General features: G+C 39.9%; 1 protein-coding gene across 14 annotated transcripts in view; it reads right to left on the bottom strand.

Annotated features, from left to right (window-relative positions):
- DMD (dystrophin) overlaps positions 1 to 25,156 on the bottom strand; it is a 1,858,252-nt gene that overhangs the window by 385,372 nt on the left and 1,447,724 nt on the right. For all 14 annotated transcript variants that reach the window (XM_069970999.1, XM_069971008.1, XM_069971005.1 and 11 more), the window contains 2 exons: positions 18,860 to 18,980; positions 14,441 to 14,709 (listed from right to left, as the gene is read on the bottom strand). In XM_069970999.1, coding sequence (XP_069827100.1) covers positions 14,441 to 14,709; positions 18,860 to 18,980 — 390 coding nt within the window. The remainder of the gene's footprint in view (positions 1 to 14,440; positions 14,710 to 18,859; positions 18,981 to 25,156) is intronic.

Below are 25,156 nucleotides of genomic sequence, written 5' to 3' on the forward strand. Positions count from 1 at the left end.
TCGAACTATTTAAGGATCATCCAGGCTGCCACTCCCGTTGTTCCCACTTGCTATCTGTGCGTGTAATAGCAAAGGCAGCGAGCAGGGAACCAGGGGGAAGCAAGCGCTTCGCTTCCTCCTCATTATCGTGCCATGTAATGTGGCTTTTAGTATCTGGTTTTGGTCAGGAAGATATTATCCTGATTATCCTCTTCTTATAATCAATGTACTCTCCAAGTACATCAGGGCAGGTAAGTGCAGATTCTTTGTCATGTCTTGTACTGCATGCTTGTAGTTGCTAGAAGTCTTTGATATCTGCCAGTGCACAGACTGAGAATGAAAAACTCCATATGTCCACCTACTGGTTTCTGCATTGTTAGTTATCTCTTCTTGTCAGACTGACTACTCAACGATTTCATTCTCAACTACATAAAAATGAATGTTACTACAATAAGAGATATGCTGTATGAAACTGAAATATACATTAGGTGAAATATAATGCAACATCCCCAGAAATTTTGATAATTTTTTTTTTCTTTGTGACAAGCTAAAAGTGTGTAAAAGGCTGCACTTGTGAACTAGGGGTACTGACAATTAAATAGTGTGGCATAAAATGTGCAAAGTATAGATAATGGAAAGTATAGAAAATTATAAATAATATCCTTTTATAATGTAAAATTATTAGTACAGTACCATTCTATTCTGTGTATATATTCTGTAGCATAGGATGTACTATAATGCTTTAGGCTGGGTTCACACTACATATATTTCAGTCAGTATTGTGGTCCTCATATTGCAACCAAAACCAGGAGTGGATTAAAAACACAGAAAGGATCTGTCCACACAATGTTGAAATTGAGTGGATGGCCACCATTTAATGGCAAATATTTGCTGTTATTTTAAAACAACGGCGGTTATATTGAAATAATGGCAGTTATTTACTGTTATATGGCGGCCATCCACTCAATTTCAACATTGTGTGAACAGATCCTTTCTGTGTTTTTAATCCACTCCTGGTTTTGGTTGCAATATGAGGACCACAATACTGACTGAAATATACGTAGTGTGAACCCAGCCTTATAGTGAAGGTACACAGCAAAAACCATTTACATTGAAAAGAGACAAACACCCCCAGACTAGATAGGAAATTCCCATAAGTCCTACTATCTTTCTACTTTATCTTCTGAAAATAGGTTTCAGTATATTCTGAATTCAGCAGAGGGCTCGCACGGGTCCTCGTTTTCACAATTTTTTTTTATTTTAACACATTCTTTAAATATTAAACCAGAGCAAAAATAAATTTTCACTTCTTCACAGTTGTCCCTATCCATTGCAGGCAAATATACTTTCTTTAAAAGGTAATTGAGGTCTGACATATATCAGATGAATAATAAAACTGGATTGGTAGGGACGAGGTTTTAACTGTTATCTAGAGATTCTTTACAATATCTGAGACAAATTATAGAGAAAAGACATTCATACAGATAATACCTTAGAGGCAAAAAGGCTTTAAAAATCTTATTACAAGGTATTGTCAAAGGCTAGACATCTAATGATCAAACTATTGTTTAAAGCTATTTTTTATATTTATTTATGCCAATTATTATTTACAGCAATCCTGAAGTATTACAGAATATCAATTATTTGAAAATCTTTGAATATTTATGCAGAATATTTGTTAGTAGAATAAAGTCTAATCTATCTACATTAAATAATTTGCTGCAATGCCATGCCCAATTCCATACCTCAAGAATCCCCAACAGATGCTGTTTTGCTTACTTTGAATGAATAGTAGATGTAATGGTAATGGTCAGGCTTTAGTTTTTGTTGGGTGCTTATTAGAGATGAGCGAACCTCGAGCATGTTTGAGTCGATCCGAACCCGATCGTTCGGCATTTGATTAGCGGTGGCTGCTGAAGTTGGATAAAGCCCTAAGGCTATGTGGAAAACATGGATATAGTCATTGGCTGTATCCATGTTTTCCAGACAACCTTAGAGCTTTATCCAAGTTCAGCAGCCCCAGCTAATCAAATACCGAACGTTCGGGTTCGGATGGACTCGAACCCGAACCCGGTTCGCTCATCTCTAGTGCTTATATTTGAAGAATGTTACATTTTAAGAAATTTAGTAATAAACATAATTTAACTATTTTAGGGATAAATTTAGGGATAAAAAAAGTTATTCTTGAGCATATCCAAAATGGAAGCAATTATTTCCGAAAATCACAGATAATCATGTGCACTATGTGGCAACATGTGTTCAATTTCTCTGCAATATTTGTGTTAAATTTCTGAGAAAGATAACCAATGTAGGGGATATGAAGCATAATGTTCCCCCTAGATAAGCGCAACTTGAGAATGTTCGAATCTTTTTGAACTCAAGCTTGCGGCACTTGATCACTGGTGGCCTTAGGGAGTCCTGGAAAAAGTCCACGGATGAAGCCTGTGGCTGTATCGATGTTTTCCAAGCAGCCATAGGGCTGCATCCAACTTCTGCAGTCACAGCTAATCAAGTGCCGCACACTCGGGTTCAAAATTATCTATGCATGCTTAAGTTGCTATCATCTCTAGTTCCCCCCTAGCTGTCCACTTTCCAAATTACTTAGTTAAAAGTTAAAATTCTGTGCATGCATAAAACTGCCTTTTGTCTATATGATGATTATTAGTATGCCATTTTATTTCCTTTTCAGAATGAACAACTTAGAGGGAACACTGCAAGAAACCAACCTAAATGCCTTTAGTCGGTATTTAATAAAGCCAATGTCTAGCAAAGCCCAGAACTCAGGGTATTACCCAAGGTTAAGTAGCTGGGAGGCGGGCAGGGACAATGTGACTACATGCTATGCCTCTGACCACATGTCTACTAACTGGGCTCTGACACCAAAGTTGCCGAATATAAAAAATATGGCATCACAGGAGATTTACATACAAATGTTGTGCCCTACAGCTACAAAGTACTGGGGAGTGGTTATAAGTTTTAAAGAAGCGAGAGGTTCTTCTTAACCCTTTAAGGACATGGCCCATTTTCGTTTTTACGTTTTCGGTTTTTCCTCCTTGTGCATAAAAGGTCATAGCACTTGCATTTTTCCACCTAGAAACTCACATGAGCCCTTATTTTTTGCGTCACTAATTGTACTTTGCAATTACAGGCTGAATTTTTGCATAAAGTACACTGCGAAACCAGAAAAAAATTCAAAGTGTGGTGAAATTGAAAAAAAAAAATGCATTTCTTTTATTTGGGGGAAATGTGTTTTTACGCCATTCGCCCTGGGGTAAAACTGACTTGTTATGCATGTTCCTCAAGTTGTTACGATTAAAACGATATATAACATGTATAACTTATATTGTATCTGATGGCCTGTAAAAAATTCAAACCGTTGTTAACCAATATACGTTCCTTAAAATCGCTCCATTCCCAGGCTTATAGCGCTTTTATCCTTTGGTCTATGGGGCTGTGCGAGGTGTCATTTTTTGCGCCATGATGTGATATTTCTATCGGTACCTTGATTGCCCATATACGTCTTTTTGATCGCTTTTTATTACATTTTTTCTGGATTTGATGCGACCAAAAATGCGCAATTTTGCACTTTGGGATTTTTTTGCGCTGACGCCGTTTACCGTACGAGATCAGGAATGTGATTAATTAATAGTTCGGGCGATTACGCACGCCGCGATACCAAACATGTTTATTTATTTATTTATTTGTTTACTTTTATTTAAAACCTGGGAAAAGGGGGGTGATTCAGACTTTTATTAGGGGAGGGGGCTTTTTACTATAAACAACACTTTATTTTTTTTTTTTACACATATACTAGAAGCCCCCCTGGGGGACTTCTAGTATATACACTTGGATCTCTCATTGAGATCTCTGCAGCATAGATATGCTGCAGAGATCCATGAGATCGGCACTCGTTTGCTTTCGGCTGCTGCAGCCGAAAACGAACGAGTGCCGAGCCGAGGACGGCGCCATCTTGGACGAGTCCCCGGCCGGCATCAGTAACGGAGATCGCTCCTCCGGGACAAGGTCCCGGAGGAGCGATCTCCCCCACTAGACACCGCTTTGAAGTGCAAGTGAGGACATATGACGTACCGGTACGTCATATGTCCTTAAGAGGTTAATATCTCTTCACAACACAGGGAGAGTTGAAGAGAAGCTAGGACATAATGGAGGATTAGGGGCATCGTGATATTTATTAATTTTTTGCTTTTTAATAGTTTTAAAGGACAACTCCCACAAAAATTTTTTTTTGCTCATTTAACACACATTACAAAGTTATATAACTTTGTAATGTGGTTAAATACCCGGCCTGGCCCCCTTCCCCCACTTTCGGACCCCCGACCCCCCACCCCGGAAGTTAAGGAATGTATACATTACCTATTACGATCGTCACGGTCCTCTTCTCCGTGGCGGCATCTGGTGACGACGACGTCAGAGCCGAGGGGCGGTCCGGGTCTTCTTCCTCCTCGGCGTCTTCATGCAAAGTGAATGGGGATGAAAAGGCTGCTGGTGCACATGCGCACCAGCAGCCTTTTCATTGGCTGGAGCGCATCACATGGCTTCCAGCTTGCTCAGCCCTGATTGGCTGAGCTTGCTGGAAGCCATGTGATGCGCTCCAGCCAATGAAAAGGCTGCCGGTGCGCAAGCGCACTGGCAGCCTTTTCCATCCCCTGGACCCGGAAGTTGGAGACATCGCTGGATGGCGGACGGCGGCGACGGAGAGGCGGACGGCGGGCGAATCGAGTGGCGATCGTCACCGGAGAGATGGTGAGTATAGTGTCTGTGTGTGTCTGTGTTTTTTTTTTTTTTGGGGTCCCGCGGGAGTTGTCCTTTAAGGGGCCATGCTCTCCTTTCAGATTATTTAAGGTCTTCATAATTTATACAATTAGTACAGAAAGCTATAACGCTTCAATTAAATTTTAGATAATTTCCTTTAATTTGAGATACACATTACTCACTACATTAATAGCCATAGATGTTGCCGGTGACATGTAGAGTAGACGTCTTTTAAAATTAAAATTTGACATTTTATATGAGTTCAAGGGAAGAATTATGTGATGAATATTACCATCCTAAAAACCATGCTGTTAATATGTAAAAATGTCCCGGTATTAATTCATCAATGCACTATGTAGGAAAGAGTAGGTTGTAGCTAAAACATTCAGCTGTGATGTTAAAGGAAACTGATATTCTACCTAATTTAGCTATTACAAATCATGAGTAGGCCAACAGAATGTAATAGAGACCATATAAATAGAAGTGGGTCAGCTTAATTCATATTGATTGTACAGTTTGATGCAGACAGCTGGAGTTCAGATAAAACTAAAAAAAAAGGTTCTTCTATAGACTTCAAAGCATGCTAAGCAGTTGTCTGGAACAATTATATTCTGATACCTTCTACAAAGACTAAATCACTGTGGGAATGAATAGAAGGCAAGCCCAGTCCTTTGTTTATGCTAGCAGATGTTTTCTTATGTGCACAGAAACACAATTCTTCCCCTCTGTTATTATTGCACTTGATATACAGTGATATACTGTATATAGATAAAAATAGCTTCCTGCTTGCTTAAAAAGAAGTTTATTGTTGTCAGTACTCTACTTGGAAAAATAGTGATGAAAGATCTATTCCATCTATTTATAGCATTTCCTTGTAAAACCTTGCCCGATTTTTTTTTCATTTGAAGTTTTTGTAGCTACACTCTTGTACTGGTGCTTGTACTGTGCATAATGTAGATAATTTCTATATATGAGCCAGTTCCAGCCCTGCTCTGATGCCACATTGCCACTTTTCTGACTTGCTAAATCCCACCGAAAATTAATCTCTCTTTTCATTTCTATGTGATAGTCAATGTGCTTCTCATAAAAATGATGATGTCTCGTCCATACAGCAGACGTATAATGTCAGTGCAGGATCACATATTGGAGCAGGATGCAGGACTGGGATCGTACAGTGATACGAAAGCAGCTGGTAAGGGAATTACTGGTGAGACGGTTTGCCTTATGTACAATTTAGGGCATGGAACAAAAAAAAAAAAGAAGAGGTTATAAGATTTTTTTTGTCCAATTAACACTAGACCCCTAAAGATGAGAACATTTTTAAAAGGCTTACATGGGACGAAGGTAATAAGAAGTCATGAAAGTGCTACCATATGTAGATACACGCATAGGTAAAGATATTTCAGTACTTTAATACATTTTTGGTGCTTTCTTTCATCTCCCGTTACGTCAGCTAAGCTACTACCTAATCGCTAACACTTTCTGGTTGGTGGAGTGATAGTAGTTCTTTGGAAGTCCTCCATGTTCTCTTCCACTTTTCCTCATATCAATCTATATCCCTGCCCTGTTCCCTCCCACTACTCCTATCAATCTATATCACGCTCTGTTTCCTCCCACTCCTCCTCCTAGCAATCTATATCCTACCCTGTTCCCTCCCACTACTCCTAGCAATCTATATCCCTGCCCTGTTCCCTCCCACTACTCCTAGCAATCTATATCCCTGCCCTGTTCCCTCCCACTACTCCTAGCAATCTATATCCCTGCCCTGTTCCCTCCCACTACTCCTAGCAATCTATATCCCTGCCCTGTTCCCTCCCACTACTTATAGCAATCTATATCACGCCCTGTTTCCTCCCACTCCTCCTCCTAGCAATCTATATCCCCATCTTGCTCCGCCCATTACTACTCCCAGCAGTTTGCATTGCCTCCTAGCTTATCCTATTGGCTAGTTGGATCCCTCACGAGAAATATTATGTGCTGCTCCCTTCAGGCTTTAGGCTGTGTTCACACTCCATTTCATGTTTATCTGCCCATAGGCATCTTCATAACTGTAGCATTTGTACCATTGTAGCATTGTTGTTATAAAGAGACCTGTGGGCAGGGACACATGAGTCAGACTGTAGACCAGTGTCAAGACTGTGGAAAGGTTAACAAAGAAGACGACAGCGATCACATGCACTGGTTCCATAATAATGACAGATTATATGATAGATGGACGGCACATGATATGGAGAAGAACCAGAAAATGGCTTTGGAGGTCTTGTGAAGATTTTTTGATGCCACAAAATGGTAAGGAACGTCTAATAGTAAATTGACCAATTAACCAGGGTTCCATGTGGAGTTTATAACCAAGATGAAAGTTGGAAACCAATTTTATGACTGCCATTACTATGCTGTAATGGTATATTAATATGCTATGATAGTCAGGATATTCGATTTTCACATATTATATATGTTAACTCTGTTTTATCAGAGGAGAGTACCCCATTCCGATCCCCCCCCCCCCTGCATTTTACAGTTGACTGACTGAGCATGGGAAAGCCTCATGACACTTTGCACTATAGAATAAAAACATTTTTTTCAACATTCTGGTAGCACAGATAGATGTTTAAAAGGTACTATGTGAATCCCTGACATAACAGCTATCAGTTTGAAAAGTGAATTGCAACTGACAGCTTCTAAGTCTCATTATGTGTCCCTCCATCTACAGCTATGTTTAGGATTAAGCTGCATATTGTTGGAGGGAGATAAATATGATATCCAGGTTGCTATTTAAATTTTTTAATTAATAATAATAAGAATAAGAATAAAATGTATTTGTATACCAACAACAGATTCCGCAGTCCTTATTGTTATCCACCCATTTGTAAATATTCTACCTAAAGTGACCAATCCCTTTAAATTATTTATAGATTTGCATTATTGTATGTATTCTTGTTACAATGGAGAAAGTTTATGTGAATCAGGAATCTTGGTTTTCTCTCTTACTTTTCGGAATGCTAACTATGACAGGGTCATTTCAGGTATCTCAGAATGGTGATGTGTATAATGCTTTCAAAAGTGTTTATGCAAAAAAGGACATTGGGGCATACAATACTCCCCCACACCTTCTTCCACTATGCACATATGATTTGGCACTGATATTTACAAACATCTTTCATCTATGCTTCAGTCAGTGGTTCCTGACCACCTGCGGCTAGTAAGTGCTTCAAGAAAATGATTCTGTCCGCATAAATCAGGTACTAGGAGGTAAAGAAGATCACCTGCAATTTGCATAAAGTGATAAATGACAGATAGTGGATGTTTTAGCTCTAGCTATGCACACAATTATATGGATACGGTTTCAATTTACTAAAGAGTTTTCCTTGTTGATTTCATCAGAGTTTTTAATATCATGTCTTGTAGCTAACCTTAGAAAATTAAGGCTATCTTGGGAATTGTGTACATGGCTGCAAAATGTCTTGACTGACAGTTATCAGGAATAGAACACATGAAATATCTAAGAATGTTACATTTAGGGGTACCACAAGGATGCTGTTTTAGCACTGCCTTGTTTTCTTTTATACCTTGGATTACAGTCCATGTCCTAATTATACTAAATTCTAAGATGCTGGTGACATGTTACGGCTTAGTGTGGTTACAGAGTTGGGACATTTTATTGAGATTCAGTAGTTGGGGAGGTGTTCTCAGGACAGCAATCTGGTCTTGAGTGAGGAATTACTTATTGCTATGAAAGTGTGTTCTGTATATTCAATAACTGCAGACTATTGTGTGTATTCCAATCACTACACATTGGCTCATGCAAACGTCATAAACTCAGCAAGCCTGGTTTATTGAGGGTCTTTAGTCATGCCTGGTTTTTTGAGGGGAGGGTAACAGGTTGTCCAAGTGTGACTTATGAGCCTGGAGTTTTGTCCACTTTAAAGAAGAGATAGATGAGAGTCTGTCAATCCAACCACAACCTCCCCCAACCAAAGTACAATGGTTCAATCAAGGGACATATACAATAAGGCGTCCCTGGTTCTTCTTCATCATCACCTATTCAGACAATCAGGGACAACTAATTATCCTAACAAACTGATAGGCAGCTCTGAAATCTGAACTGATGGCTGCACCAACTGGGAAGGGAATAAGCTTGGATCTTTATTCTATATTTAATTCCCCCCCCCCCCCCCCCCACCAGACCAAACTACCTTTTATGGTCAATGGGAAATGGACCTCGCTCTTTTACTATCCCCTGTGTGCTAGCATCATTGCTGTAAACAGATCACTTAAGGAAGCAGACAAGTATCCCTTATAGAATTCTCGATTAAGGTACTACATAGGATGCATTATGTGCCTAGCCTCATACATAAATTCCATCCCCATGTGCCACCGACCTGTTTCCATGGCTGCTCAGATATTGGCAATACACTGCATACTTAGTGGACCTGCCCTGTAGTCTTCAGCTTTTGGGACTCTATCTTGGTAATTCTTTCCTGCCTGCTTTAAAAAGCCCTCCCTAAAAGGCCATCAGCACTCCTACTAGGAGACAGATTCCGCCCCCCCCACAAACTAATTTTAAACATAAACTACTCCAATACGTCCTTATGTCTGCCAGAATCCACATAGCGGCCAAATGGAGATCCCCACGCTGTCAGTCCAAGCGGTTGTTGACAGGGTAAATGAAATCTTGCTCTAGGAAAAAAATTAAGCCACTTATACTGACACACTTGAAAGATACACTGCAGTTTGGCAACCATGGCTAGATTACGCAACCACCCCATCCCTATCATCACTACTCTATCTAGCCTCTGTAGAAGTGTCACTGGAAAAGTGTTCGAGGGGAGGTACATCTCACCCAGGCTACTGCATATGGTGAGATGGTGAATCCAGGAGAGATCTGTCACTCAGCAGTATTATGCTGCTGAGTTGTTCTTTCCATTTTCCGGGCCTGGATTTACTGGAATGGTGGGTAGGTTGGTAGTGGGACCTGCCATTCCCTTCCCCCCGATCCAGTTCGGGTGTTGCAGTCAGGTGTGCCCTGTTGAGCCTGCAACAGGGTAAAAGCTCCACAGAGCTACAGGGGAAATCTCTCAGCCAGGGGTGAACAGCTTGCATGCTGTGTTTCCTGGGAGCAAGGAGTACTGTCGCTTCTGGGGCCTATTCATACCCCTCGATACCGCCTATGGAAGTGTCAGAAAGGTGACCTGTGTATTAGTAAGTGCCCAGACGGGCAGGACGTTTTGTTTTATTCTTAAAGCACGGTGTTGCTGTATTTATTTTGCTGGACTGTTTATGCCACAAATAAACGCTAAGCTATTATTTTCAAAGCCAAGTCTGCTGTGAACTGTGTCAAATCACACCATCCCCCGGAAGATCCCTACACCTCCTAGAAATGGAATCTTCTGTACCTATACATGACCCCCCCCCCCCCAAGGACTCTATTACCCCTCTTGTTTAAGGGTAAATTCACACGGGAGGATCCGCTGTGAGTTTCCCGCAAAAAAATTTGCTGCTCAAATCACACAGACATCCTATAGTCAATAAAAAAAAAAAAGTTACAAACACACTGCGAGTTTTAATCTGCGGATTTATCGCAACATTAAACACACGGCAGATCCGCTCGTGTGAATTGACCCTTAATCTTGCAGGCACTGAAACAAGCATGCATGCTAGTGTTGTTTTTCCATTTGTTTTTTATGTTTCCTTTTTCTTGGTCTTCTGTCTTTCCAATCCCGGAAGCACTACTTTGTTATACCCTGGTTTTTCATCTGTGTATTATGTATCCTATGTACTTAATTCCCCCTACGTGGGGCTATTTTGCCTTGATGCTGTTTATTGTATGCATTGAATCTTCTTCAATAAAACCTTTGACACTAAAATATCGCTGAAAGAGAAAAAACTGGTCACAGTGCTGGGGGTCAGTCAGACTGGGCTGCGACCCATGATTCTCTCCCACCTCCTGAGAAGTCAAAAAACTGTTGTAAGTCTTAGATGGTTTCTGCTTATTTCTCCCTGTTTATTTTATAACTGTTATTGCACGTATGTACTGTATGTCATCTTATTGTATCTTTGTATTTTTGTAAGCACTGTACCTTTTGTATATTAAAGCTTGAAACTTTAATAAGTTTAGTCCTTGTTTGCTCTTAGAATCCATAGCCTTTGGTTATAGTGCTTTAACCCTGTGAGTGCTGGTAAGCAGTGTTTTGGGGTAACAGTGTCCTTTCATTTTAAAAGGTAGGGCCAGCGTGTGTGCACTGGTGTTATCAGTGCACAAAGAAGTAGGTCCAGAGAGAATATGATGCTATTGCCGCACAGTTTCTAAATAAAGATACATTATTTACCATTGTGAACCATATCATATGTCCTAACCTGATGTACTTTTTCTTCCATTTTTTTACCAAATGGGTTTTTACATTCCCCATTATGTAAATTGCAGCTTTTCCCAGTGCTAGTTATATTACAGAATGTTTCTATTTCTTATACTTTATAAAGAGTTAATGCTTATAAATTAAATTGCTCAAAGATGCCAATCCCTGTAAAAGAGTATTCTTTGTGCTTTGCACACATTTATGCTATAGTACAGGTTAATCTGTAATCCACCACCTTAGGACAAAGCCTACTGATCTGCAGTTAGCTTTTATGTCCTGTGGATAACATATGCATGACCAGTATCTGTGAAATGTAAGATTATTTACTGAACATGCCTTATTCCCTAGTCACAGTAAGGTAAAACCGCTTAAAAGACTTAGTGCTGCCCTTATCATTGTATATCTGGAACCAAGTGTTATAGTCCAAGCACCAGCTATGCCCAAATCAGTCTTGGGCAAATCTTTACGGACATCTTTCATTTATGCATCTTTAGTGAGGACTGCCTCAGTATTGTGAATATAATGTTATAGCTCCTATGATATTTCCTGTATATTTTGAGAAAAGTTTTGAGTATTTTTCAGTCATTCACCTGCACAATGCATCATGGAAATAAACAGAAAATTGCAGGACAACAGGGACATTTTGCTTAGCACTCCCCCCCCCCAGGTCATGACATAACTGTGACCCTACAACATCTGTTTAGCCCTACACTGCAGACCAACTTTTGCACCCCTTGGTTACCACATCACTGGATAATAGATGGATAGAACAGTGGTACTCATGTGAAATGAAAAGCACTGGCATAACTATATTAGCCACAAGCAGCGTGCAGCCTGCAGTGTGAATAGAGTCATAGATGTGCGGACAATTTTTCTTTTTTTTCTCTTGAATGTGGGGGGTGTTGCTACCTCCTGTTGGCCTGCACTCCACCCATGTTCCAAAGGTGCTATAAAAGAGATCATTTGGCTCCTATCTGCCCAGTTGTAGGCTTATTCAGCCCAGGAGAGGCCATTGCTAGTGTGAAAATGCTAGAGTAGTGACCATGTCTCGAGGACGCCTTAAATGGTACACTCTGTTTGATCAAATAGTTTGCGAAGATCCTCATTTTTTAATATCTACAGAGCAGGTGTTTACCGTGTGTACGCTGGGAGGAGTATATATACGGTAAGCCCTTGCACCTGTGGGTTGCTGCTGCACCTTCTGTTTTTTTGTCTGTACTTAAGCCACGAGCAGCGTGCAGCCTGCAGTGTGAATAGAGCCATAGATGTGCGGCCAATTTTTAATTTTTTTTCTGTGGAAAACTATATAATGTCAGATAATATTGTCTGTTACATATGGCCTTCTACATATATGAATGTTTCATGCACAATCCTTATCCTTTGAAGGACATTATCTGCCTACCACAAAATAAATATGCACATCATGCCAAAACATTGGGAGGAAACACTTATCCTGAATTGTTAAAGCGAATGTACCACTAGACATAATACCATGCACCATGCACAAGACATAATACAATGCATAAGACACCTTAAGGGTACCTTCACACCTACCGTATCGCAGTAGAAAATCTGCTGCGGATCCGCAGCAAGCACATTTAACTAAATGAATGAACACAGCATTAAATACGCACTGTCAAATCCGCTGCGGATCCGCAGCAGATTTGTAAGTGCGGATTTAATGCTGTGTTCATTCATTTAGTTAAATCCGCTGCGGATCTGCTGCGGATCCGCAGCGGATTTTCTACTGCGATACGGTAGGTGTGAAGGCACCCTAAAGGGGTTATCCAGCATAAGAAAAATTTGGATTTTTTTTCCCAACACTACTCTTGTGTTCAGTTCAGGTGTGGTTTGCAATTAACTTAAATTCGTTTAAATAGAACTGAGCTGCAAAAACCCCTTACAACAGAAGACAAGAGTCATGCTTGAAGAAATTCGCCATGTTTTTCTAGTGCTGGATAACCCTTTAAAGGAGCTATTTTTAAAGAAGTTATTGTCATAGCAAAAATCCTGAAATGCATACTCTTAGCTGAACGGGTGGACATACACACTTCTATGCACTTTGAACACCAAATGGAGCCATACTACGTATGTACATGTCATTACTTCACTGTATCAGTATTGTAAATGCAAAGCATATTATTATGTTTGTTAATGAAACATAATTTTTTTTGTGGGGTGAGCCCTTTAACAGTAAAATTCTTAATTCTGAACTGGTTCACTAAAACACAAAACTTTAGCTTTTTTTTCTGCGTACATATTGAATAAACGTCTTAGGGGGACATTTATGAACTGGCAAAAATGTCATTATCTGGCTCAGAGGGTCCAGATGCGAACAAATTTATTCACACACACTTATAAATTACTTACTTAGGGCCCCTCTTCCCTGCTTGCACCAGAGGGGCAGGAGGGGGCATAACAGGGGAAGGGATTGGCATAGGTTTCACTGTGTGCGCACACATGGGACCTCGGTGCGCATGGGATTATGTAGAGGCAAGCATCGTGGATATAGAAAACAATGAACATCTCTAGGCCTTATTCTTTATATGGCATTTCTAAGCATGCTCTGTGGGTTTAGAGGACTGATTTATAAGAAACAATTACTGTGTTTGCATCGGTTATCCATATACAGTACTCCTTTCACTGTGTCCCTGTCTATGTCGATAAGGAGGGCACTGCTGGGAGGTGAACTGTACAGAACAGGAGCCTCAGTGTAGGTTTCAGAGTATTGGCCAAAATGAAAACTGCAATATTTGCAAGACATTTACTTAAGGTGTATTTCCCAGTGTTTGTATGAATGTATGTTTGAATGTATGTATAAATGCTACATGTGAGTTGGACCTCCTGCCTGTCAGGGTAAGTTTTTTATTTTCTCTGGTTGGGAATTCATTTCTATGTCCTACTTGTGCCATATTTGTATACAATGTTAGCCTTAATGTGCCAATAAAGGACATGGTGTTCTATGGGGGTGAAGGGGGGATAGGTTGAGGGTGTGTGTGTGAGGGAGAGGAATGAATTGTTTCATTGTAAAATTAAAAAATGTTCAATAAAAACTATTTGATTGAAAGAAAAAAATGTTCAATAAAAACTATTTGATTCAATCCTGCAATATTTCAGGATTATTTTATAATATAGGTAGTAAAATAATAAAAAAAAGATATCACAAATTTGTAAAGCATTTGTTCAACATAAAAATGACTTCATATATATAAATATATATATATATATTTTTTATTTATTTTAAATAATATAGATGTTTAAAATATCTCCTTACTTTTTAGTAAATTATATCCTGCAATATAAATTTGCTGTAATGAGCTTTCGTTAGAACTAACCTTGATTTTTCCTATATGATCTTGTAGCGAGTCAATCAGCAAATCTCCCACTGGCTGCCAGGACCCTTTCATGGCCTCAGCTTGACGTAGTTTATGGTCCAGTTCATCCATTGCATCCTGGAGTTCCTGGAGTCTCTCAAGTGCATCATCTAATTTTTTCTGCCACTCAACTGAACACACATTCAACTTGTCCCACTCCGTTCTAACATCATCAACTTGCTTCTGCAGGATCCTGCTGACATTCTTGGACTGTTCTTCTATGTGATGTTCTGGAAAATGAAACTTTTTTGTTAGGATGAAAAGTAATCTACATTTACCATTTAACAGTACATGTCCGACCATATATCTTCACCAAGCAAAAACGAATTTAACAGATATTTCACATAGTCTGTATCAAAAGGTCTGCATAAAGAGGAAAAAAAGATGAAAGGTTCCACATACCAGCCATGATATTCTAAAATGTAAAAATGTCTTTTTGGATGATAAAAAAAACAACTTTGACCTACTACTCATTTTAAGTACTCATCTGAATCAATCAAATTAAATGGTTATTCCTATCTTATAAAGTGTTGGGATATTTCTACAATATTCCATCACTTTATGACTGGTGGGGGTCTGACCCCTGGGTCGTCCACTGATCCTGCAAAAAAAAAGTTCAATGAACATTGCTGCTTCCTCACTGATTTGCCCTGCACAGTAGCACTTGCCCACCCATTATGTCGGGGAACAGCAGATGGCAACATGTAGCTGTACAAGAAATGATTGTAAATGCTACGATACCTTCATTATCAGGATCCATAGGGGTCTCTGAAGTTAGTCCCCCACCTCTAATAAAAGAGGAATACTCCTTTAACTTTTACAAAGATCATTAAAAAAATATATATAACATGTGAATCAATTGGTGGTTGACTTTCAGTTGCTTCTACAAATGTTCTATGTCTTCTATAATCACGCATTTCTAAAGAAAATTCTTCTACTGTGTTTCCTTTTTTCAAAAAAACAAAGTTTTTAAACTGTTTTCTGTTTCAATCCAAAAGAAATCTGTTGATCAACTATAATTTCACTATAATAATATTATGCAGATATTTGACCCCTGTTGAGGAATTCTAACCCATTATTATAGAGCACTATAAATTATATTTAATTTTGTTAGCCACAGACCACACACGGGTACAGCAGACTGGCATGTTGTTAATTATTGTTTGTGACATAATGGATACATAATGGATGGGTGGTAATCACCGTGTGAAGCAATTCATATTGCATGAAGTCACAAAGTTTCTGAACATATGCTAGAGAACGTTCCGAGATACTGGCATATTGCTGTTAAACACCTGCCAACACTGTGTTGCACATTTACGTCTTTTTTTTTTCTGGAGATCATTGGTGTCAACAATTAATTACATCTTGTTGGCATAACTATGTGAGCAGGCTTTACCATTTCTAGTCTGTACAAATCTATGAAGAGGCACTGAAAACGACTTGACAGATTGCTGCATGCTGTTTTTATACATAGTCTGAACAAAATAAAATACAAGGCAGCTATAGAGATGTGGATATGAAGGATGTAGTTTTGTTTCTCTTCCGTGAGGACATTTTGGGGCAAATTTACTTAATTCTATGACAGTGTAAACTAGACAGACTTAGCATATGGTAGATTTATCAAGTGGCCCATGCTATTAATTGGTGTAATTTACGCTAGAATTTCAGGCGGCAATTTTATTCATTTTCAGCCCCACCCTTTTATAAAGTTAAGCCCCTTTCAGCATAGCCCCTCCCCTTTGTCAGATGAGGCAGAAGGAGCATCTAAAACACATAATAAATGTGGTGCACAATATGTGTACCAATTTTCAGGTGCAAATTGCATCAACAGTCTGTTTGGTTTGGAGTAATAATACTGCCCACCTGTGTTAAAAATAAAGATTAAATGCTGGGTGCTATTGCGAAAAAAAAAAAAAGTTTACCTGCCATGACATGCCAGCAGGAGCAGTGGGGGGGGGGGGGGGGGGAAATTGATTACAAGTACTACCTTACCTTTCCCCTTGCCCACTATGAACCCAAGTAGTGGTGACCTCATGACTCGAGGTAAAATGCCTGTCCCGGCTGACGGACTGGCTGCTCAGCCAATCAGTAACTGGAGCAACGTCCCGCCCGAGTCACTGTCTGGCTAAGCGGCCAGTCCATCAGCCGGGTTGTGACGTGTTAGCTCCAGAGATCCCGGCAGGAGCTCACCGCGGACATGGAGAGAAGTAAGTTAATACTTATAATGTACTTGCAATTTTCCCCCTGCTGACTGCAGTATTTTATAATCCATCAGACATCTCCTTAAATGCTTGCTTTGTGTATGCTGTCAGTTTAGATTTTAATATTGCAGCTCTGGCAGCCCATTTATTGCCTTATTTTGCTGCTCATGCTTCTGTATTTCCCTCTGAGCTGCTGGGCAGCCCTTAGATCACTTAGATTCCTCAGCTGCAGCAGTGTACAGGGGTGTGCACAGCTGCTAGTCAATCAGCATTCATCTTCATTGGGCCACTTCCTGCATTTGGTCTCTTAGTCTTAGAGCATCCACTGCAGTTTTCCAGTAAGTGAGACACCTAGTGGACGATTTTAAAGCACTGTATTACATACAGAAAACAGGCAAAAAAAAAATAAAATTACATTTTACATGTCTCCCCAGAGAATCAGCCAATGTCCAAATTAACACACATCTTCATCTTAGTGGCTAAGAGGTGCTTGTTGGCAAAATGGTTGACATTTGATATGCCTACCGTGTCCGAGGTACTGACACAGGTCAAATACTATCTGAAAATGGACCAATTGAAAACTGATCTGCAAAAGGAAAAACTGACTAAATCATTTTTTTAAAAATGGAATTCTTTTATTTGTGCTTTTCTCACGTCCCAAGATATTAAACAAGTGGTATATATATTTAAGCAAACAGAGTGGTATGTGAAGAAGGCGCTGGCTGGTTCTCTGGGCAGGCTGCAGGTCTGATCCTGAATGTTACGTCCAGGACTACTCTTCTGACAGCGTTGATGTGCTTACTTGATGGGGTGAGGGTCTCTCTTGCAGGATACGGGGAGGGGGGGAGGGATAGTTTGGGGACTAGTTTTGGAGGGTCTATGTTGTTGGTTTTATATGTATATGAAGACATGGGATGAGATAAAATAACTGTGGAAATGACATACAACTTGGTGACCCAGCAGGTACAAATGTACAGATAATTGTCAATGTCAGTATTACTACGAACATACACAGTATTTCATCTGTTGTGTGACGCCAAGTTGTTTAACGGCAGCATGTTGCTGCACTTTATACCTCATATGTTGTTATACAAAATTTTATGTGAAATTCTGTGTGTGTGGAAAAAGTAATAAAAATATATTTAAAAAATATATGTAGTATATCACCTCCCCTTCTGATTTAACATTATTTATTATATAACATTTACTACTCAGAATTCTGTACAAAGGCTTCTTCTTTAACTGGTCAGTTCGGAATTTAGAGGAAGAGCAAGAAACATGTAGGTGCTGCCAGTGAAGGCATTAGAGTGATGCTAAAATGTGTAACCTCAACAAAAATGTTACTTACAAGCTTTTAGTTATAGAAGTTAAAGTTTATGGTGTTTATTAGGGTGCGCTTAGTTGGCACTCCTAATTAAGGCACTTTGTCACTTTTGCGAGTAGGGCACTTTGCTGGCGCTGTTTATTGGGGCACCCTGCTGGCACAGTTAATTTCTCTCAGGCCACCTTGACAATGATTTTAAAATGAAGACAAGTATGCCATACATTAGCAGACACAAAGCAGGGTTACAGTGATATCGTATATTACAGACAGGCAGTTAAGGTTGAGTACACTTTCAGGAAAATCATATTTAAAACAATGGCTTTGTCTATATTTCTCTGCATGTCAGAAAGATAATTTCTCATATTCAGAAGTTATTAAAAAATAGAGATTCTAATGGAAGACTTATTTTAACCTGAAAGGACGTTCACTAAAGCTGAAAATGAAATATATACTGCCTTTGAGGAAAGGATGGGCAATAAATTTCAGCTCTAGCTCTGTCTCAGTAAATCTTCAACTCCATATAACAGTACAGAGGGAGAAGAGGGCTTTTGAGGGGCAACTATTTGGAGCAAAGGTCAATACTCTTATTTTTCATGCATTGCATGTGGACAATACCAGTTCATTTTAGGTTGTGACCTAAAACAGACATTAAAATGATAAACACACATAGGCTGTCAGACAGCAAATTCAGTTTAAGGAGATGAGCCACATACTTATGTATGTATCTGGAGTTTTTTTTTAAGCCATCACGTTACATTTAAAGAGATAGGGATTGAGAAAAATCATGAAATTCTAAGACACCATGATCCATTCATCAATATGTAATTACAAGGCTGTGTCCAATTCAATTACCTCTTGGCTCATGGTACAGTTTCTCCAGTCTGTCAAAGGGATGATCTGCTAGAAATATACGCACAGTATCAAGAGCACTCATGATAACAGGTTCCTTGGATTTTACCTCCCTCTTGAAGACCTATAAGAAATAAGACAAAATCATTCATTCCACAAGCTTAAATAGATGATGTAAGATGTACAATTCCTCACAAGTAAACACTAGATAGGTATGAGTAGAACATCACTACACAAGAGCTCTCCGTGGTATCAATCATAGCAATGCAATGAATGGGTACCCAAGCACTTCAAACCTTTTGACAAAAGGTATCCGTGTGTTCAGTACACTGTATTACATTTATCTAAGAACATATGGCCACATTCTCAGCTACAACAGTTGTAACTTCTTACATGGCCATGCTGGAAATAATGTTAAAGTGTCTATACCAGTCATAGGTGTTTGTAATGTGTCAATCATGGCTGATATGTCAATGACTGGAATTGTTTTCCCAGCAGTTTTGTAGTCTCTGCTGTGAACAGAAACATTCTTGTACACATTCAGGGTCTGATAATATACCCCACTCATTTCCGTTGACAGCATGCTTACATTTTTAAAGGGAATCTGTCAGCACCCAGGCCCTACCTGAGGCACTGACAGTGTTCTGTAGTTGGCAGTCCCCTAGTAAGCATGTTGGCTTTTGGCAATTTATCCATGCAGTGGATTATGCACACTCTCGGGTCTCCTACTGTAATGACGAGTCAAAGAGGAGTTGTGCCGCACTCTGGCACACCTCACCACTCCTTCCTTCTCCTTCATGAATAATCAATTCTGCCTGGCCTCCTGCTTGCTCAGCTGTCAGTCAGTATCTGCCAACAGAGGGCTAATATGCAATCAGATATACGGTAGTTGAATCCCCTGGCTTGTGTTGGAGCTGTGGTCTAGGGGTATATCATCTGTCTGGAGCCCACCAACAGGTCTTTGTTTGGTTCGAATTCTCTGATGGAAATAAAAAATATATATTTCTTTCTCATTATTTTATCATTTTAAAAAGCGCAAAGAATTCCCAATAAGGTCCAAAGTAGTCATTTTTTTAAATACAATAATGAGAAAAAAATATATATTTTGATATTTCTCATCATTGTATTAAAAAAAGTCATTTTAAAAATTATTTGGACTTTATTGGGAATTCTTTGCAATTTTAAAAATGATACAATAATGATAAAAAAGAAAAAATAAAGACTTTTATTTCATTTCCATCAGAGGATTCAAACCAAAGAAAGACCTGCTGGTGGGCTCTAGACAGATGATTAACCGTTAGACCAAAGCTCCAACACATTTGGGAGGAGGAAAAGAGGGAGGAGGAAGGAGTGGTGAGGTGTGCCAGAGTGTTGCACAAAAAACTCCTTTTTACCTCTTCAATACAATAGGAGACCTGAGATTGTGCATAATTCACTGCACAGACAAATTACCAAAAGGCAACATGCTTACAAGGGGATTGCCAGCTACAGCACACTGTCAGCATCTCAGGGAGGGTCCAGATGCTGACAGATTCCCTTTAGTTGCACAACATTTCATTATACAATTAATTATTTTATTCTTAGAAAACCTAACTATTGTTAATACGGTTCAGGTTAAGAAAAAGAGTGCTGCACCTCACACCTATGGATGATACTAGTACCTCTCGGCTGCATAAAAAACATTAGAATTCTGTATGTGAATTGATCAAGCCACACTGCCCCATGTACCGCGTGCAGGTATCTGATACACATGGGTCCCTACACTAAGTCCACACTGTGCCAGTCAGCGACCACCACCCCCGCAGGCGTGCACAGTCAGGGAACGGAGGCCATGGAACGGCCCTGTAACCCCCATGCCACAGGACCAGACCCAAAAATGCCACACCAAAACCCAGCCAGCACCACCGGCGGAGGAAGCTGCCCCCAAACAGCACAAGTCTGGATAAGGTATTGCACTCACCATAGCTATCAAAGATAGAATGGGACAGACAGGAGGGATTAAAACCATGAGCACTCAGGTGTCTCCTGCTAATTGCGGTCATGTGGGTCTCACCAGGGGGAGTGCAAAACACGGAGAAAAGAGAGAAACAAAATACGGTTCAGGGAAGAAAAAGAGTGCTGCACCTCACACCTATGGATGATACTAGTACCTCTCGGCTGCATAAAAAACATCAGAATTCTGTATGTGAATTGATCAAGCCACACTGTCCCATGTACCGCGTGCACGCCTGCGGGGGTGGTGGTCGCTGACTGGCACAATGTGGACTTAGTGTAGGGACCCATGTGTATCAGATACCTGCACGCGGTACATGGGGCAGTGTGGCTTGATCAATTCACATACAGAATTCTGATGTTTTTTATGCAGCCGAGAGTTACTAGTATCAGCCATAGGTGTGAGGTGCAGCACTCTTTTTCTTCCCTGAACCGTATTTTGTTTCTCTCTTTTCTCCGTGTTTTGCACTCCTCCTGGTGAGACCCACATGACCGCAATTAGCAGGAGACACCTGAGTGCTCATGGTTTTAATCTCTCCTGTCTGTCCCATTCTATCCTTGATAGCTATGGTGAGTGCAATACCTTATCCAGACTTGTGCTGTTTGGGGGCAGCTTCCTCCGCCGGTGGTGCTGGCTGGGTTTTGGTGTGGCATTTCTGGGTCTGGTCCTGTGGCATGGGGGTTGCAGGGCCGTTCCATGGCCTCCCTTCCCTGACTGTGCGCGCCTGCGGGGGTGGTGGTCGCTGACTGGCACAATGTGGACTTAGTGTAGGGACCCATGTGTATCAGATACCTGCACGCGGTACATGGGGCAGTGTGGCTTGATCAATTCACATACAGAATTCTGATGTTTTTTATGCAGCCGAGAGGTGCTAGTATCAGCCACAGGTGTGAGGTGCAGCACTCTTTTTCTTCCCTAAACCCTAACTATTGTTAAAACAAACATTGCATAAATCAATAATTCACAGGTCAGCAGGAGAAATGAGTCAGATAGAGACACAGAGAGACTGTAAGGAGACTATACAGTCTAACTATTTTACACTGTTCACTACCTCTCTACAGTATAATGTCCTTTCTGCTACTTTGTATATGGTGTATGAGGTGCAGGATTGTTTTTTGTGTGTGTGCAGTGTATAAAAGTCTGGGTTCCATTGTCTAGCTCAGGGAGAATGGAAAATAAGAGCTGGAACATGCAGAGTGGATATAAGTTATATAATGGCCTGAAATAGCAGGTATGTTTTAATACCAGCACAATATCAAATTATATCCACAAGGAACACATTCAGCAAAGATGAATTGGTCATTTTCTATTGGGTATCATCTTCAGATAGGATTAAAGTTACTCAGTAAGTACATCTTTTGTCCTATATAAAGACATGGATAGCCGCTGGTGGCCTTGCATTGAGTTTTGACAAATCACAAACTCAGCCTTCATCTGTGCACGACTTATCTCATCTGTACATGACTACTGTCATAGTAAGTTTTTTTTTTTTTTTTTTACTGCATTTTGGATAAATAAAATGTGTAGAACTAAATTAACATATTTGTGCCACTGATTTTTATTTTCATACTTTAGATTTAAATTCCTTGTAAATTTGCTTTTTGTTCTTTTCTTCCCTTACACTAAAATATATCACAATTTATTAGGAAAAAATGCAGGCGAGGCAAATGTAAGGAAAGTGATTAAAATTTATTGTAGGCATTGCAATTTTGCCTCTCATTTTGTGTGTACAGCTGCTGAGAAAGGATGAACCTTGATAACGTCTGGCATAAAAAATATCTTTGAAGTGCAATCAAATCCATGGATGGAGTGGCCATACTGTTAATACATTATGCACAGATATTTTGCTGAGTCTATTTTTCTACTGACATGAGAAACATCAGGGTTTTTTATTACCTAAATTACATAGAAAAGGTAGGTTACAAAAGGAAAATAAATCATCTTTGTTACTGACTATTACTATGGTTATAGGGGTTATATGTGAAAAGTTAAAGAAGGTGTAGGGGAGGTGGGTAGCACGTAGAACAGAGTGCAAGGAGCGTGAGGGATACTGTTGAATGAAGGTGTCAAGTTCCAAGAATCCTCCAGGGAATTAGTCTGATTTTTCAAGGTATCACATGCCAAATATCTAGTGCAGCATGATAAAAATCTTGGAGATGAGAATAAAGGCAATTTTTTAGGGGGAAGTGAGGGCCAACCTGTTAGCTCTGCGCTCGCTTCCCCATTGTCCCCTCGCTGCCTGTGCTCTTGTCAAAGCGGAAGTGGGAGGGTCCACCCAACCAATCCTTAGTATTAGTATCCTTAATATTAAAGGGGTTAAAACATACTGATGAGTTATCCACAGGTCACCAGCTGTTTAGAACCCAATAAACTGTTTAGCACCTGCACTACAAAGTGGATGGGCCCGGAAGTGGATGTCTCCTTTCACTGTGTAGTGGCCACACCTGGGTATTGCAGCTGAGCTGTGGTTACGTGTCACCAATGCCACACAGTGAACTGAGCTAATTGCTTCCGGCCCCATTCACTGTGTAGGGTGCTAAAAAGCTGATGGTCAGGGGTGTCGGCAACCTGCCGATCTGAGCTATCATGTGGATAGTACATCAATTTGTTTTTCCTGTAAAACCCCTTTAACCCATTTAAAGGAAAAATGTGATTGACACAACTTCTTCATAAAGTTAGAAATTAAAGAATATAAAGAAAAATACACATAACAGAAACCCTCGAAATATCCCCATTTGACCTATTGTTTCCATCACCTAAAATTAATATTCAAGACTATTTTCCACATTCCTATAATTTGAAAATCACTTGGCATCAAAATGTTCTTTTGCATTTCAAATTAAAGACATCAGTATAAGGGGGGAAAAATGAGAACTTTCAATAATCTATGCAGAGGGAAGTGATGAAAGTAAGAAAAAAGCTACATTTTAATTGCACCACCCTTGAACAAAAGATATTATTTCACTAGGGATTCATTAGCTTCCTCTCAGCTTTCGAAATGAGTATTTTGTATCTTTAGTATAAGAGTCTGTGGAGCTGGCATTTAACTCCAAAAATGAATTTTTTAGACATTTTGTATCTCCCAGGAAATAAAATGAATTTATCAAACGAGCTCTGACAAAACCATGCCAAGGGGAAGCAGACCAACATTGATAACAGAATTAGCCTAAATGAATGTCTAATTTACAGCTAACGATTCTAAGCTAATTTTATTGAATTCTTGAACTTCTCCCACAGTTTGCAGGCCCTGCTGAGAAAATCGAACATGCATAATATATGAGCTGACAAATGAACAAGTAAACTACTTTATTTAAGTCTTTCTATTTGTCATATGTACTGAAGCAATAATGGCATTCTGTCCAGTGCTTTAATAATGTATATTGAGTAGGCCTTTTACTACGGCAAACTAGCTCTTTATCATTGTTTTCACATGTTTTATCTTAGTGTAAAAACAGTGTTATTTGGTTAGTTCATACAATGGATACAATAAAACAGGAGCTTAAATGATAGAAAAGTGATGTAGAATTATTAGAGAGGAGCGAATACGATTCAATCGTGTAGATATTCGATCGAATATTGCGGTATTCGAAAGATTCGAATACAATCGAGTAGTGTGTCGAATACGCGGCAAACATTCAAAAGCCCTCCCATCAAATGGAGGCCATGAGGAAGTACGCACGCAGCACGAAAACTGCGTGTACCCTCATTGGATGGCTGAACCACATGATCTCGAATCTTAAATACAAGCCTCCTGCCTCTAGACTGCAGATTTGCTTTCAACCTAGTCAGGAAGAGTTCCTCGAGCAGGGAGAGAGAGGTTTTAATAGCGTTTGGTTAGGCAGGCTTACTACTGAACCCAAAAGTCCTCTTCAGGGCTAATATCCAGCGAAAAAGTCATCTCTGCATCCAAAGCACTTCTCAGTGCTAAGAAATAGATTGCAGCAGCAGCTGTATTCATTCCAGTATCCTGTGTGTACAATTGACTTATAGTGTCCCTGGTTTAGCCCACTAAGGGCACGTTAACGTTATACCTATTGTGCCAGTTACCCTGTTTTTAAAGCAAGTGATACCTATTGTGCCAGTTACCCAGTGAAAGGCACGTGATACCCAGTGTGGCAGTTGTCCAGTTAAAGGCACGTGATACCTAGTGCGCCAGTTACCCAGTAAACGGCAAGTGATACCAAGTGTGAAAGTTGCCCAGTAAAAGGCATGTGATACCCAGTGTGCCAATCTCTGCTCTGCTGTGGCCTAGCGTTCTTACAGCGTAATGCGTGATACGCGCGTATCACATGACGCTCTACGGACGC

The sequence above is a fragment of the Dendropsophus ebraccatus genome, chromosome 5 (genome assembly GCF_027789765.1).
Source record: "Dendropsophus ebraccatus isolate aDenEbr1 chromosome 5, aDenEbr1.pat, whole genome shotgun sequence".
In the NCBI taxonomy this organism is placed as follows: domain Eukaryota; kingdom Metazoa; phylum Chordata; class Amphibia; order Anura; family Hylidae; genus Dendropsophus; species Dendropsophus ebraccatus.